Here is a 16,355-nt window from a genome sequence, read left to right on the forward strand (position 1 = left end):
CCTGCCCTCAGGCCTTTGAAGCAAAGCCAGGCTCCCTCCCATATATCCGGTGTCTTTTAACGTGACACAGGATTGATGATGCGTGGGGGCTCTTGGGTTGCAAAGGCCACCCTGGGGAGGAGAGGGAGTCCTGGCTACATGGGAGGCTGATTCCTTACAAGGGACTTTATGATTCCATCCAGAGGTCCTTGAGCTGCCACGCACCGGCCCAGGCTGTGCCGGGCCCCGGGGAGCCATGCGTCCTCCTTCCCCGCTCCTTCAGGAGAGGTAGGAGGAAGGAGCCTTGGTTCTTCTTAGAGCTGGAGTGTTCCCAGAGAGCCGTCCAGAGGCCCTCAGCCCCCTCCCCTGCCAGCTGGCTGCTCCTTGTGGCACAAGCATCAGGCCCAGGGCCAGCTGAATCCCAGCTTCCCTGGGGTCTCTCCAGGGTGGGAGGGGCAGGGGGCCTTTAGGGCAGCAACTATGGAGAGCCTGGTGAGCCTCGGGATCTGGGGTCTTCAAACCCAAGGAGCACCCCTTTGGGGGAGGCTGCTCCCACACCCCACCTCTTCACCCACCCTTCTGAAGCCTGGGAAATGCCAGCACAGGGGCCTGCCAGGTCCCAGCACCACCAAAGGCATCCCTGGGGCCAGCCCACTGCACAGAGGCCTCCCTGCTGGGGCACTGACAGCCACAGTGGACATGGGGAAGCCCTCTCCTGCCAGCCCACCTCGCACGTGGCATGGAGGCCAATACCACCCACAGCTTTTACTTCCTCTCAAAGCTCAGAGCAGAAGACAGAGGTCCAGGGGAGCTCAGTTGAAATGTATAAATCGGCAGTCATTTTTTCACTCTTAGCTAAAAATTTTCAGCCATGGTTATTAATTTTTTTAATTAAAAACTCTCATTTGAGGGTCTCTAGAGGCGGCTGGGTTGAGCCCTAACCTAGTGTGGAAGCAGGGGAGGATCCTGGCCTTTGCCATGGCTGAGCTTTCAGGACGAAGGGTGGGCCTCTCTGGACAGGAGCCAAGTTTCGTTCTGGACGGAGTAAACCCCAGTCCCAGCCGGCATGAGCCACTTTTCCGGGAACTATCAGCGCCCTGCTGCCATCCCCAAAGGAGGCAAAAGGACTATGGGTGGCAGCCATCTTTCCCCACCCCCCCCTCCTACTTACAAGAACCTTCCTGGCCCCCATCATCGGTTGGGTGAGGGGCAGGGATCCTCCACCAGTTATGGCTGCCTAGGCTTGTTCCCTGAAGGCTGGAGTGGCAGAGTGAGCCAAGTGGGGGAGAGGGAAGGATTCCTCCAGGCCCTTACATCAGCCTCTCCTCTCCCCGTGACTGGGCCACAGAGGGATGATCTGCTCTCTAAGCAGCCTCTTCCTCCACCTCCTCCCCCAGCAAATACAAACACTGACGACTCACAAAGATCAAGGAAGCGTGTGGCCTTGTGCTGCCTGACCCCTGGCCACACACACCTGCGGCAGCAGGAGCCCAGCCCATCTGTTTACAGCATACTCAGCAGCTGCTCCCAGGAAAAGCCCCTTCTCAAGAAAGGAAAACTGGTGAAAGGGTTCGGTTGGCCAAGCGCGGCTTGGGCCCGAGGAGGGCATGCCCACGGTCCCACAGCCGCCTCTCGTCCTCGCTCCACAGGTACCTGACCCGCTGGTCTCCCCGCTCCGTCAAGCCCATCTACAACAAAGGCCACCGCTGGAACAAGGTGCGCATGGCCGTGGGGTCCCCCCTCCTGAAGGACAACATCTCCTACGCGGGCAGGCCTCTGGTGCTGTATCACTGACTGAGAGCAGGGCCTCCCGAGAGCCGGCCTTGAGCTCATCCTGCACTCCAGCCCCATCCCACCAGGGTGGCCCGGCTCCTCCAATGTGGATGGCACGAGGGCTAGCAGGTCCAACACCAGTGCCCTGGGCCTGCCCCGCCACAGAGCTGGGCTCTGGGTGCAGGTGGGGCAGTCGAGTCCCCAGGCAGCTGCTGTGGTCTCGTGACTGGCCTGGGCTCATTGCTGGTGGACAGGAGCTTTGCCCACAGGAATGTTATAAACCAGGCTTGTACCCATCCACTGGGTGTGCGCCCACTGCTTGGGAAGTACAGGGGGCTCGGCCCGTTTCCGGCCAGTTACTGAGCATTGAGTCACTGATCTCTTGTGATGGGCCACGTGAATGCAACAGGGGAGTTCACGGGCCAAACAGGTTCCCTTCCTCTCTATTGACAGCTGTTAGCTTTTCGGTCAGGGGGGCTGCAAGGAGGAGGTAAGTTAGGCTGCCCGGCCCATGTGCAGCTCTCATCTGAGTCCAAGAAGCTGCCCTCCTCAGAGGGCTCCTGGCTGTCACCTTCTCCCCCCCGCCATTTCCTCCCACCATTCTCTCTCGTTAGCACATTCCAACCCTCTGCCACTTGCTCTATTTGAGCTGGGCCTCTCCTCAGCCTGGACGCCACATGGAGGTGGAGATGAGGGGAGGCAGCAGCACAGAACAAACAGACCAAATTCACTGGACATTATGAAAATACTGTTTAGACTCTCCAGACTCCCCAGGCGGCCCTCCTACAGCATGAACGGCAGGTCGATGTTCTTCTCGCCAGTGCCCACGTAGATGTAGCCATAGTTCTTGGTGCGAGGAGCGTGGTAGAAGGTGAGGCCTGGCCAGAGCAGGCTGCGCAGCACCACCAGGGTATTGCCTCTCTCCGTCTGGATGCTCCAGGACCCTGAGGAGGAGCAGGAGGCAAGGCCTGGGCACTGTGGAGGCAGAGCCCTGCCGGGTATGCAGAGGCCCCAGGCTCGGGGCCGCCAGGCCCGAGCATTAAGGTCCAGTGGGAAAAGGGAAGACAGTTTAATTATCCCGGCACTTTACTCCTCCTGATTGCCTTTGAGCCATTTCACTGCTCATTAAAACCACTTCCAGAGGGAGGGCAAAGGAAATGAAAAGAGGTAAAACTCAAAGCAGTCCGTTTTGTTCTTGTCAGCAAGTCTAGTGAAAGGTTGCGTGGGGGAGGAAGCTGAATCCACAGTGCACAGGCAGAGGGGAGCTGGGGCTGGGCTAGGGGAGGCCCCAGGCTCCCTCTCACCCTGCACTAGGGGTGCTCACTGGTGGCCTTCAGTCCTGGTGCGCTTCACCGCTGTGTGCCATTTGCTCTCTCTTCCCCAGGCTAGAAGCCTCTGCTCTGAGATGGATGAGACCTGACCAGGCTCACATAGAAGTGGGGCCGTTTCAGGCCTCCCAGCTCAGTAGCCCTTTCTGGCAGCCGGTAGACTGGGAGCCATCCTTGGCGGGAGGGTACTTGAGCTGCAACTATTAAGCCTTTGTCTGTCCTGGGTTCTGCCCTGGTTTTTGCTCCCCAGACGGGAGCAGCCCAGCCTGGGGCTGAGCTGTGCAGCCGTGAGGACTTGGCGGGAAGGGCCTGATCCAGCTCCAGAACCGAGGGAGGGAGCCGCTGTGTGGGAGGAAGGAGCCTGGGAAAATCGCCTCTGGATGCAGATCTGGAACTTCTATTCCCCTGCGCACTGAGGCCTCTCCCGGCCCAGCCGCAGCTCTGCTCCAGGCCCTGCCAGAAAGGCAAATGCTTTGAAGGTTTTGGTGCTGGACCAGCCAGTGATGCGCTGAGAACTGCGCCTAGGCCTTCATCAGCTGCCAGGCCAGCCTGGCTGCCCAGCTTCCACTGCCCCTCTGCCCGCAGGCCCCCTCCAGCCACAGCCCACCATGGTCACTCCACACCCAGCAGCCTCGGAGCTCAGGTCCCACCCTCCAGGGGCCACCCTGAATCCAAGCGACCTGACCACCAGGCACCCCTGGCTCTGATGGCAGCTAGCCCTACTCAGGGTGCCAGCACCTGCCCAGGTCAAAGCCAGAGTTTTTGGGGTGTGTGTAGGTCAGCTGGCCTTGGGCTGCTTAGGGAGAGGCCACCTGGAGGCCACCTCAGCACTGTGCAGTAGCCTGCACCAAGTGCCACCACCCATGCATGAGATGATGAAGCAGAAGGCACAGTGTGGGCTCGACCCCACTCCCCCAGGCCCACTCAGTGCTGGCCAGACAGCATTAAGAAGAAAGAAGGGTGTTCCTGGGTTCCCAGAGCTCTGGGTAGGGCACTGCCTAGGTTGGGATGGGGGCAGTATCTTTCCTGGTCAGAGAAGTGGAGAGTATTTCCCCTAGCTCGCAGCTTTCCTCTGCGTATCTCCACCTCATAGACCTGCCCGCAGAGTTCTAGAGGCCTTAGCCTGTTGCTTTCCCAGTCACTCATTGCAGAAAACAGATGGCCTATGGGTAACAGGAGAGGGGGTGTGACAGAACAAAGTGTTCCCAATGCACTGCATTCAGCGTCTGGCCAGAAGCACAGGCCCCCCCAGAAGATAGCGCTCTGCCCTCTACCCCTGCCAGTTCCCAGAGCATCGTCTGGTGTGTCCCTCCCCGCCCTTGGAGCCCACGGCCACACATCCCCCTTGAACTGAAAAAGGTCAGGCTCTGCCCACCTGGGGAGGGCAGCTTGCAGCCAGATGCTGCCCTGGAGAACTGGAATCCTGGAGTCCCCCGGCCCAGACCACTATCAGCAGTTCCCTGTCGCTGGCACCTTGGCACACCCTGGGCAAGGGCTGGGTCCTGGCCTCCCCTGGCACCAGCCTGCCCACCTAGGGTTTGGCCACCGGGGGGCCCAGGCTCATCAGCAGGGGCTCTCCCCACCCCACCCAAGAGCAAGGAGAAACTGACAGGGATGCTAGAGAAATACAGTGCTGCCACCAGGTTGGGGGCCGGTGCCGAGCAGGCCCAGGGTGCAGGCCAAGGACAGGAGCGGCATGTGAAGTGGCCGGCCAGCCAATGACACTACCTCCTCCCTCCCTTGCATTCCTGTCACACTCCTGTCCTTTCCTTGTCCCTGGCGCAGCTTGTCGCCCAGGAAACACACTCTCAACGTGCCAGGAGTCACGTAGCGTCTACCTGGGAAGCCAGGCGCTTGCTGTCACCTTCACCCACTTTTCTCACTGCAACTGCTGGAAAGGCTGGGCCTAGCCAGCCACCACCTGTGGGGCTCTGGGGAAAGCAGCCTCCTGCAGCCCTGGTGTTTCTGTTCTCAGCCCCTGGTCTCTCCCAGGTCTCCCCAGACCTCCCCTCCGGTCCCCTGGCAACCACTCTTCTCCACAAGCGCTCTTCTTTGAGGGTGTGGTGGGAGGGATATAAGCTGGTAAATCAGGAATGGGCCCTCCTGCATCAGCAGGAAGTTGCAGGGCCTCACCCGCCTTGCCAGTGTGGAAACCTCAGGCTGGGGTAGGCTTATCATGGTTATATTCTCCTGCCCGCCAGGAAGGAAGGCAGCAAAGCTCTGAGATTTAAGTTTGAGGAGTAGAGTGGACCAGGCTGGGGTTCAGGGCTGTCCAGGGGCAGCAGATGGCTTAAACCGGTCCTCAGACCAGCACCACACAACTTGTCACACACACAGAAATGGCCATGGGCCCCTTCTCAGAGCAGCCACTCCCACCACACCAGGGCCACAGCGCCTGGGAAGGGGGTGGGGGCGGGGTGGGGAACGAGGCGGAAGAGTTCCTGGTCTTATTGATGAGCAAGGCCAGGCCCCCTGGTCCAGAAGACAGAGCACCTGTCACCCAGGCTTCCACAGGGCTGGAAGGGAGGTGCCACCTGCACACCCCCCAAGAGAAGGCTGATCCCGGACACCGTGTTCCCCACCCCTCTTCGATGCTGTCCCCCTGGTCCCCCGCGGCTTTCCAGGGAAGCAGGCCCCTTGCTGCCCTCTGCTGCCTGAACTGGGCATTGTGCTGGAGCCTCTGCGGCCCTGTGCTGAGCAGTTCCTGAGATCTGTCAGCTCCGGCCCAGAGTGGAGCAAGGAGAGGCGCTCTGCCCTCTACCCAGCTCGCTCTGCTTCCCAGGACACCTATGATTTCACTTGTGAGGCACCTTTCTATTTTACTTTTCTGTTTCATTTGATCTTCCCAAACCTCTGTGAGGCAAAGATGGTGTCCTGTTCCCAGCGGCATCTCTGGTGCCTGGGACATAGTAGCTGCTCAGTGGCTATTATTTGCTGATAGAGTGGAAGATTAAGGAGCATTGAATGGCAAGAGTACTGCCTAGAAATCTGGTGTCCTGACCTGGTGCTTCATGTCTCACCTGGCGAGAGCCCAAGCTCAGAGAACTCTTAGCTGTTGCCCTGTGTCCACCAGGAGGATGGTTTCGCTCCCAAAGCCCTACTCCCACAAAACTCCGCAGACCCCAAGGCACAGTTCAGGAGGGCATTAGTGGCCCCAGGCAGGGCCAATCTAAGCCATACCTGCTCACAGATGACATGAAGTTCCCCTGAGCAATTGCCTCAGACCCAGAAAGGAAACTGATCCTACCTGGGCAGAAAACGGCTCCCAAATTCCACCCCTCCGGCCAGTGCTGGTGTCCCAGGGAACTCTTCCTCGGGATTTTGGCCTCACTTAGCAGCCCAGCCATTCTGGCTGCTGTCTGCCTGATGGGGCAGCCTCCCAGCAGCTCCTTTTGCTCTTTCACTGGCAGATAAGGAAGGGAGTCTGGGAGCAAAGTCAGTGTCTGCTCTCCCCCGACCATCCACACTTTCACCCCCACACCATGGCTCCCATCAAGACATCATGAGAAAAAGCTGGGCCCGACTTCCTGGAGGCTTTCTGGTGTTGGCTCTGGGAGGAAGGGAGCTGGAGGCCCGGAAGCTGTGGAGTTTCCCAAGGTCAGGCCAGGAGCATCCCTCCCCTCAGGCCCACACACACAGGAGATGTCAGGAGCCCTCAGCCCCTAAGGCTCCAGGACTACGGACAAAGCAACGTGCGGGGGTGGACTGGGTGTCGAATCACGCTTCAGCCCTAAGGCCCACCATTAGGGCAAGAAGTCTAGGCTCAAGGAGGAGGAGGCGCTCTTGTGTTAGCACCCCCAGTCACCCAGCGCTATGGAGGGAGTGCCTCATCCGCTGGCCCTGGAGTATCCTGCTGCGTGTGAGAAGGCTGAGAAGTCAGCACCGGACAGAGCTTTCCAGCCACACACTGAATCAGGGAGGAGGGGCTGCTGCCCCCAGATTAGGGGCTCTAAGAGGACTTTTCTCTGTCCACCATTCAGCCCATGGCGCCAGGTCCCACCACCACAGTGTTCCTGGCTCCCTTTATCAACCAGGGATGTGCAGCCCCCTCCAGCCTTGCCAGGCAGGGAGCAAAGAATTGGAGGAGGTAATGGGAGTCTGGGAAGTATGTCTGGTGGTTAAGAAATGCCCATCCCCAATAAACCTTCTTCATCTCCCCCAGAGGTCCAGGACCCCCTTTTCTATGCTCAAGGAGGGTTGACTCTGGAGCCCCCATGTGTTGGAGGCCAGAGTAGCCACTCTTTGCTGGCAGTCCTTACCCACCTGGGACCCACAGCCCAGCCCCTGGGGCACTGCAGTAGCCATGAAACAGCCTCCAGATCCCTGGCTTGCCCCTTTCCATCCATCCATGCACCACTGCCTTGTTATCACAGACCTGCTCACGAGCCACCAGCAGCTCCTACTGCCTTGGTCTACGCCTCCTACCCCTTGGCCTCCTAGGCCCCCCTAGGCCTGCCCGACCCACCTCTAAGGCCTTTTTGCTACCGACAACAAGATCAGTAATAATTATTAATTTTTACTTGAGTCCTTAATGTGTTAAGCACTATTATAAATGTTTTGTATATGTGTTAACTCATTTAATTCTCATAACAGCCCAATGAGGTAGGAAGTATTATTCCCCTTTTACAAATTGAGGCACAAGGAAATTGAGGGACTTGCCTGAGGTCACCCAGCTAGTATGAGGCAGATTCAGGATTCCAACGCAGGCTTTCTGGTTCCAGAGCCCTTTCCTTTAACGACTACTGCCGTCCCACCCCTACCCTGAGTTCCAGCCCGACTGGGTTGCTCATTGCTCCTCAGAAGCGTTTCCCCTTAGTGGTGGGAGTGACTATTGTCCTGCCATTCCCAATGTCCACTTAAAATGAAACACCATCTACTTGACACCACAGTTAAGGCCAGAGCCTTGGAGTCTAACGCTCTAACACTATGTCCTTGGGTTTAACTCTCTGAGCCTCTGTTTCTTCATCTGTAAAATGGGGATAATAATAGTATCTACCTCATAGGTCAGCTGTGAAGATTAAAATGAGATAAGGCATGGGAAGGACAGTACAATGTCTGGCACACAATAAGCAGTGTCATTGCTTTTATGAGTAGTTACTAGTATCATTATCTTTGCCATCATCAACAACAGATTCCCTCCAGTTCTCAGAACACCAAGCATGGGGAGGGAAAGAAGCAGGGGTGCTGAGTCAGTGCCTTGGGTCTGGCCCCCGAATGCCGGAGCCTGGCACCTGTCCTGGGCTGCAGCATCCAAGCAAGAGCATCTTCCAAGGACATGCTCGTCTCTACTGGTGGACCCCAGGAAGGAAATGGGGTCTCTGTGACTCCACCAACTGCTGGCTGTGTGCCTGGGCCAGGTGGGACCTGAAGCACAAGAAGGCCTCTGGAGACCTCCCTGGTGGCACAGTGGTTAAGAATCCATCTACCAATGCAGGGGACAAGGGTTCGATCCCTGGTCCGGGAAGATCCCACATGCCAGGGAGCAACTAAACTCGTGCACCACAACTACTGAGCCTGCGCTCTAGAGCCCACGAGCCACAACTACTGAAGCCCACGCACCTAGAGCCTGTGCTCCGCAACAAGAGAAGCCACCGCAATGACAAGCCCACGCACCGCAACGGAGAGTAGCCCCCGCTCACCGCAACTAGAGAAAGACCACACGCAGCAATGAAGACCCAACACAGCCAAATAAATAAATAAATATTTTTTAAAAAAAGGAGGCCTCTGAAGTTGTATGTTTTATGATTAAAAAGTACAACCACATAACAGGAGGCAAATGTATGGAACTCATTTCCTTAGCAGGTGGCCTCAGCAGGTCGGTCAGCACCCACTCACTGAGCACCAGCTGTGTGCTAAGCACTGGATCTAACCCTGAAACTAACCACTGAGATGTATGGATGGCTAGTATTTTCAGGGGTGTTTTCAGAGATGTTTTGGGTCAGGGGAGATTCCCAATTTGCCTCCATTCAAGATTGGTATGAAAATCAAAAGAAACACTGAGAGACTTCCTGTCTGTGGAAGCACATGGAAGACAATCCTTTTGTCCGCAAACACTTACCAACTGTTTACTAGGAGCTGAGCCCTGTATTGGGCCCTGGGGAAGCCCCACCCTCAAGGCCCCACAGTGAACCCCCAGTTCCCACCCAGGCCCTCGGTCCCACTCTTAGAGGAGAATGGCAGGTGGCACGGCCCACTGCTCTGACCTGGGGGCAAATCCAATGTCCTCCAAGTAACAGGCTGTTACCTTTGGGGATGTCATGCTCCAAGGAGTCCATGAAGTCCAGGGAGGGGTCCAGGTCAGCCTTCTCAAGCAAGGTCTTGTTCTTCAGCTCAACAGGCTCCCTGAAGTGGAAGTAGGAACTGAGCTTCTTGGCTTCAGACGAGGACAGTCCTACAAAAGGGGCGGCAGGTAGGAAGTGAAGGTCATCCCCAAACCCCACAGCCCCCTTCCTCTATGATTGGGGACCACGTGGAGGGGCTTGCAGAGGACTCAGTCAGCTACTGACGGGGGACTGAAGGGCGAAAAGGGAGCAGTGTTCTCTCAGCCGAACTTGGCTCAGATCCTGCAATGAGGACAGACCATGGAGGAGGAGGGTAGGAAAAGGCGGGGAGCCCAGCACCACACAAAGCCCCAGACCCAGGTGGCCAGATGCTCCCCCACCCTCAGGCATAAAAGAGTCAGGGTCCAGTGACTGGGTACCCATGCCAAGCACAGATACCAGGTCATTGGGCACATCCTCCCAAGTGATGTGGCCACAGCTATTCTTTCTCTGAGAAAGTGGGCAGTCTCCCCTGGACTCCCAGGCATGTGTCCAACTATGCTCAGGAAGAGATGCCTTCTGGCCCTAAGAGATGCCTGAGAATTCACCTTCAAAGGTCCGATTGACACGGATGGGTCCAAAAGGGGTCTTAAAGAGGGCACCTCGGGGGATGACAGCCACAGCCTTGTCGATCTGGTCAATGATGGACACCAAGCGGGTCTCTTCCTTGATCTGGACCTGAGGAGACAAGAGACAAGCCATCCTGCCAGGGCGCTGTGCCCAGTCACTCCTGGTGCAAGGGCCTCAGCATGACCATCTGATCTGGGTCACCACAGTGTAGATGCCAGGTCCATGGAAAATCACGATGGTGAGTCCTCGCCTTCCTGCCCTCCCTTCCTTTCTTAAATTGGTGATGAGTGCAATATTTAAAACTTAAAAAAAAAAAGCAGTCTCTCTCACTTCATCCCTGGCCCCCAAATTGCCCTCACTGGGGGCAGATACCGTTAATGGTTTTTTATGTACCTTTCCAGAAACAAACCATTCTATCATCATATTTTAATGTTGCTTATTTTGCCTTTTTAAAATATAAAAGCTATCATGCTCACTGTAGACTATCTGGGTAATAGAGAAATATTTTACAATATACCTAAGAAAATGAAAACCACTCATAATCCCACCTTCTAAAGGTAATCGCTGATAACATATTGGTATACTTCCTTCTATTCTTTTTTTCTATGCCTATATTCAAAGGAAAATTAGAGTTACAGTTTATATAGTTTCATATCCTGCCCTTTGACTTAACATTATTTCTCAAGCATCACCCCATACAATTTTTACGCAGATGAAATTTGGTTATAATCAATATCAAGGGCAGCCCTGAACAAAAGGACTTCATAGAGATGTTTGGGAAAAAGCAGCACTTACCAGGGAAAACATGTCACTGGGAGCCCCCAAAGTCACTCAACCACCTGTTTCCCATGGGCTGCTGACTAGAATTGATTACAAAGGAGGAGAGCGAAACTAATAATAAGTGTCTAGGCCAGGGGCTTTAAATATGTCACCTCATTTAATCTGCACAAGCCTGCAAAGTAAACATAATGATCCCAATTCTACAGAAAATAAAACTGAGGGGAGGTTAAGTTTGTCAGGCGGGCACGGGGTTGCAGCTGAAGCATCATAGACCTAGACCCAGAGTTTCGGCATCACCTGGGTTCCAGTGCAGAGGCTGGGTTTTGACTCCCAGGTTTCTCCAGTTTCAGAACTTGGGCTGGTTATTTTTTGACTGCACAACCCCATTTCTAGGAGTTGATCCTTCAAATCGAGTGCATGCATGGGAAATGACGCATGCACAAGCTTACTCACTGTGGCATCGCTTGTCAGAGCGAAAACTTGGAAACCGACATTTCCGTGAATGAGACGCCGGTTAAATATGGTACGTTCACACAATGGTAAAAAGAATGGGGAGGTTCTTCAGGCACTGATGTAGAAAAATCTCCAAAATATATTGTTAGGAGAAAAAAGCAAAGTGCAGAACTGTGTGCATAACATGCTGCCACTTGTTTTGTTTTGTTTTTTAAGATAAAAAGAGAATATGTCGGGGCTTCCCTGGTGGCGCAGTGGTTGAGAATCTGCCTGCCAATGCAGGAGACACGGGTTCGAGCCCTGGTCTGGGAAGATCCCACATGCCGCGGAGCAACTAGGCCCGTGAGCCACAATTACTGAGCCTGCGCGTCTGGAGCCTGTGCTCCGCAACAAGAGAGGCCGCGATAATAAGAGGCCTGTGCGCCGCGATGAAGAGTGGCCCCCACTTGCCGCAACTAGAGAAAAGCCCTTGCACAGAAACGAAGACCAAACACAGCCATAAATAAATAAATAAATAAATAAACTTTTAAAAAAAAAAAAAAAAAAAAAGAGAATATGTCAGGGTGAGGTATTGGCTGAGGTTTGTACTTGCATAAAATGTCTCTGGAAGCAGAGCTTCTCAAACTTTAATGCATATTTAAATCCCCTTGGAGGGACTTCCCTGGCGGCACAGTGGTTAAGAATCCGCCTGCCAATGCAGGGGACACAGGTTCGAGCCCTGGTCCAGGAAGATCTCACATGCCAAGGAGCAACTAAGACCGTGCGCCACAACTACTGATCCTGTGCGCTAGAGCCTGCGAGCCACAACTACTGAGCCTGCATGCCTAGTGCCCGTGCTCTGCAGCAAGAGAAGCCACCGCCATGAGAAGCCCCCACTTGCTGCAACTAGAGAAAGCCCGCGCGCATTAACGAAGACCCAACACGGCCAAAAATAAATAAATAAACTTATTAAAAAATAATAAAAATTAAAAATAAATCCCCTTGGAACATGTTAAAATTCAGACCCTGATGCCAGCCCGAGAGTCTGCATTTCTAACTCCCAGGGCATGGTGATGCTTCTGATACAGACTGCGCTTTGAGTGGCAAGACTTGGACACACACACGCACACGCAACACGGTTCTATTAATGACCCCCAGAAAGACGACCTGAGTGACTGGTGGATAGGGTAGGAGGGAAACTTTACTATATTCCTTTTTGTGAATTGTGAACCAAGTGAATGTATTATCTAGTAAAATACAAATTTATACAAAAATATAAGCACCTGCACACACCCCCTTGCCCCAGAGCAAAGCACACACCCCTTCTTCCCAGCCCCAGCCCCATAGCACGGCTCCCCCGAGAGCTGCCCAGCCACTTTGCCACCGTGTCATCACTCAGGAGTGGTGTTACCCTGGGCAAGTCACTTAACCTCTCTATGTTTCCGTTTTCTCCTCTCTATCACCTGGAAAGTAAGGTACCAACTTCCCAGAGCTGTGAGGATGAAGCAATGGGACTGGCACAGTGGCACAGGGCCTAACACACCCAGCAACCCAGGCCCAGCTGGCACCAGTGGCAGCGATGATAAACGTTGTTTCTGCCGCAGTGTGCATTGGGCTGGGGTTTGGATGGCCCAGGTCCCTTTCATTCGGGCCCTCCTCCTCCTCTTGTCTTCACTCACCACTACTTCTTCTTCAAAGACCTTTTCGCCCTCATTCACCTTCTGCAGCTCGGTGTGTTCGTACTCATGTGAGGGGTCCCCCATGAAGCGGCCCTTCACCACAGATGTCTGCATCTCCATCTCCTCCGTGGCAGGGGGCAGGAGGCTCCACTCCATGCAGTTCAGGCTGCCAACAACATCCCCATCACCCCGATTCTAACTCCCCTCTGACTCCAGCTTCCTGCCCCCGCCCCTTCTCAAGAGAGGTGAGGCCCAAGAAGAGCTGTTGGGAGTCACATCTTTCCCCTAAGAAGTGCTAAGTGCCTGTGGTGCACCCCACCCCACATGTGATGAAATTCAGCTTTATCTTTTAAAAGCTTCAGTACGCCAAGATTCCAAGAGCTTCTTCCTAGATAGATATCTGGACTGTGAGGTCCCATTTGAGTTTCTGGAAGCTGAACTTTCCTCAGTTGCAGGTGCCTCTGCTCCTGTGGGCCCCAAATTCATGCTCAGCCTGCCTGCTGAGCTGACAGCACGGCTATCTCCACCCACTTCTCAGGAAAGCCCAGCCCAGGCTCAAGAAGCTCTCCTCCTCTGAGGTCTTCCCTTCTTTCTCACATCCTGCCAGGAGGGGATATCCTCCCACTCCTCCCTCATCCATGTAGGGCCTGCGTCCCCAGCCTGCTCTCTGCTCACGTTTCCTCCCTTCACTCTCCACTGGCTCCTTCACAACATGAAAACGCCCCAGCTTTATAAAACAACAGCCCTCAAATCCATGCCCCTCTAGAAAATGCCCCTTTCCTGTCCTGCCCTCTTCTTCCCCAACTCTGAACCATAATCGAGAACAATTTGCTCTGTGGCAGCCCTTGCTCTCCCTCACTTTCACTCTTTGACCACTGCACCATGATTCTGCCCCTGGCACCCCAAGAAACTGCTCCGAAGAAGGTCATCCATGGGACCTAAAACCCAACAAACGCATCTCCATTTCTATTTCCTTTTACATCTCCCTTCTCCCTCCTCCAGTGCCTTAAGTACTTCCAAGGATCTATTCTCACTGCTCTTTTCTCTCCACAGTCTCACCTACCTGACCCCTAGAACCCCAGCTACTCCCTAGTTGACATCCAGAATCCAGCCACCTCTCACCACCTCCACTGCTTCCACCCTTGTCCAAGCCACCATCTACTCTTGCCCAGATATTGCAGTAGCTTCCTAACCGGTCTCCCCATGTCCATACCTGCTCCCCTTTCAGTCTAGTCCCCACCCAGCTGTTAAAACCTAAGCCAGATCGTGTCTCTGTGCAGAACCTTCCAGTGACTTCCCATTGAGCCAAGTCCTTACAGTGCCCCACAGGGCCCTGCACAATTGTCTCGGCCCCTCTCTGACCTCATGCAATGGTCCCCCTCACTCACTCCTCTCTAGCCACACTAGCCTCTTCAGAGTTCCACACTACACTAAGCACACACCTGCCTCGGGGCCTTTGCACTTGCCTGGAATGCTTTTCCCTGAGATAAACACACAGCTTACTCTCTCAGTTGCTTCAGGTCTCTTCTCAAATGTTACTGTTTATAATAGTACCCCATCCTGTATTCTCTGTCTCCTTTAGCACCAATGCTAAGTGTATGTTTATTTATTGTCGGTCTCCCCTCCCCCACATACACACTAAAATGTAAACTCCATGAAGACAAGGACTTTGTCTCTTTTCGCAGTGAATTCCCCATGCCTAGATCAATGCCTAGCACATACTAGGTGCCAAAGAAATAAAAACTGATTGGAATAGAGTGAGTCTCAAATGTCTATCTTCAGTCCAAATTTTTCTTCTGGACTCCAGATCTGTACTTTAATATGCCTCCTTACCACCCTGCCCCATAGGCACCTCACACCAAATTCACTAGGCCTTCCCTAGTACCTCCTGAATTCTCTCCCAGTGGGGGGCACCAGCACTTACCCAGCTACCTAAGCTGGAAGGAAGGGTCAACCGTGACCTCTTCTTCACCTTTCCCCATTTAGTCACAAGTCCTGCCACTTCTACCACTTAAATCTTTCCAATCCCTCCCCTCTATTCCCTCAGCTACCTCCTCCTTTCAGTCCCCCTTCATCTGGACACTGCAACAGACTTCCAAATGCTCACCCACTTCCAGACCATTCTACCCACTCAGGTCTGAGCAGGCTCTTCTTGATTAAAGGCCCTCAGTGGCTCCCCATAGCCTGTGGACAAAGTTCAAACCCCTTGGCCTCTCCATCCAGTTCAACATAACACCCTAGGCTGCCACTGCCATGTTTGCCTGCCCACTATTCTCCCAAAACACCCAAAGCCAGCTCAAGCCAATAAGCTTGCAGTTGTTCCCTCTAACTGTCATGCCTGTCCCCCACACTTTCCTGGAGAACTCCAGATCATCTCTCAGATCTCAGTAATCTTATCTAATTACTCTCTAGGAGAATGTCCCACCCTGGCACCCCTTTGTGTACACCTCCGTCCCAGTTTTAAGACACTTTGCTGTAATTGCTGGGTTACCCATTGGTCTCCCTTCCTAGGATGTGAATAACTTGGAGATATGGGTGAGTCTTAGCCATCTTTTTAACCCCAAGCCTAGCACAGGATACATCCAATCAATGTTGGATTGATGCATGGATAGATAAATGAAGTCTCCAACTTCCTGCAGCCTCAACGGAATGCTTGTAAGATGATGAGCTCCCCATCGTCGGGGGTAGTCAAAAAGAGGTTGGATGGTCCTGTATGGCACTGTCCAGGGAAATTTCTTCAGTTCTAAATCCCTTCTCTCTCATTCCACATTCGTTCACTAATTCCTAGAGGGCCTCCTGTGAGCCAACACCTCCACCGAAAATGCTTCGGGACCCACTTCCAAACAGCTCCCCACCACCCCTCAAGGCTTCTGACCCTTCTCCAAGCTGAACTCTTTGAAAAAGCAGGTCCACCACCTGACGTCTACTCTGGGTCTTCATTCTCCAGAAACTTTCATCTTGCCCTGCCTCCGTTCTTGCCACGCTTCCATTATAACCCCACCAGTCTCTTTCTCTGGCGCCCCTCCCCACGTGTCCTCCCAGGGAGGACCTCGCCCACTCTCTTCCTGGACCTCGCCCCTTTCGATCCTACCTCGCACCCACCCCTTCCCGGCCCTCGCTAGCCCCCGGCTCCTCAGTATCCCCCTGTGGCCTCAGCCAGCCCGGGCGCCGCCTCCACCTGTACAGGGTCTTGCGCGGTGCGAGCTGGTCCTCGCTCAGGCCCTGCGCGATGTAGTAATCGGCGACGAGGCCGAGGATGCGGCCCCAGAAAAGGACCCGATCGAAGCGGTAGTCGCGTTTAACCAGCATAAGGGAAGTGAGCAGTGAGGCCCGACGGTCCGGGCTGAGGCCCTGCCCACTACCGGACGCCAGCTCCAGAGACAATAGGAGGCTCTCTTCGTCCATTGCTCCAGCGGCTCTGCTCAACGCCTGCCAGGTTGCTAGGAGAAGCAGGTCTCCACTGAGACCCAAAGCTCCGCCCTTCCATCCGACCG

General features: G+C 54.4%; 2 protein-coding genes across 4 annotated transcripts in view; one reads left to right on the forward strand and one right to left on the reverse strand.

Moving 5' to 3' along the window:
- Positions 1–2,931, forward strand: part of MRPS18A (mitochondrial ribosomal protein S18A) — a 16,438-nt gene extending 13,507 nt beyond the window's left edge. For both annotated transcript variants that reach the window (XM_059938607.1, XM_059938608.1), the window contains one exon: positions 1,629–2,931. In XM_059938607.1, the coding sequence (XP_059794590.1) occupies positions 1,629–1,773 (145 nt within the window). In that variant the 3' untranslated portion in view covers positions 1,774–2,931. The remainder of the gene's footprint in view (positions 1–1,628) is intronic.
- RSPH9 (radial spoke head component 9) lies at positions 2,490–16,355 on the reverse strand. 2 transcript variants are annotated; one of them, XM_059938605.1, is made up of 5 exons: positions 16,040–16,353; positions 12,862–13,027; positions 9,949–10,078; positions 9,325–9,471; positions 2,490–2,696 (listed from the first exon to the last, which is right to left on the reverse strand). In XM_059938605.1, exons 1-5 carry the CDS (start codon positions 16,264–16,266, stop codon positions 2,536–2,538), a joined length of 831 nt encoding a protein of 276 aa, XP_059794588.1. In that variant the 5' UTR covers positions 16,267–16,353; the 3' UTR covers positions 2,490–2,535. The 2 variants fall into 2 exon arrangements, with proteins under 2 accessions (XP_059794588.1, XP_059794589.1); XM_059938606.1 differs by having other exon boundaries at positions 2,618–3,533; positions 16,040–16,355.

This window comes from Balaenoptera ricei, chromosome 11 (genome assembly GCF_028023285.1).
Source record: "Balaenoptera ricei isolate mBalRic1 chromosome 11, mBalRic1.hap2, whole genome shotgun sequence".
NCBI classification, from domain to species: domain Eukaryota; kingdom Metazoa; phylum Chordata; class Mammalia; order Artiodactyla; family Balaenopteridae; genus Balaenoptera; species Balaenoptera ricei.

Excerpts from the sequence above, each read along its gene's own strand:
- RSPH9 (XM_059938605.1), bottom strand. The coding sequence starts at position 16,266 with ATGGACGAAGAGAGCCTCCTATTGTCTCTGGAGCTGGCGTCCGGTAGT. Across the intron at positions 9,472-9,948 it reads TGTCAATCGGACCTTTGAAG|GACTGTCCTCGTCTGAAGCC; the intron begins GTGAATTCTCAG and ends CCCCTTTTGTAG. Across the intron at positions 2,697-9,324 it reads GGAGCATGACATCCCCAAAG|GGTCCTGGAGCATCCAGACG; the intron begins GTAACAGCCTGT and ends GCTCCTCCTCAG.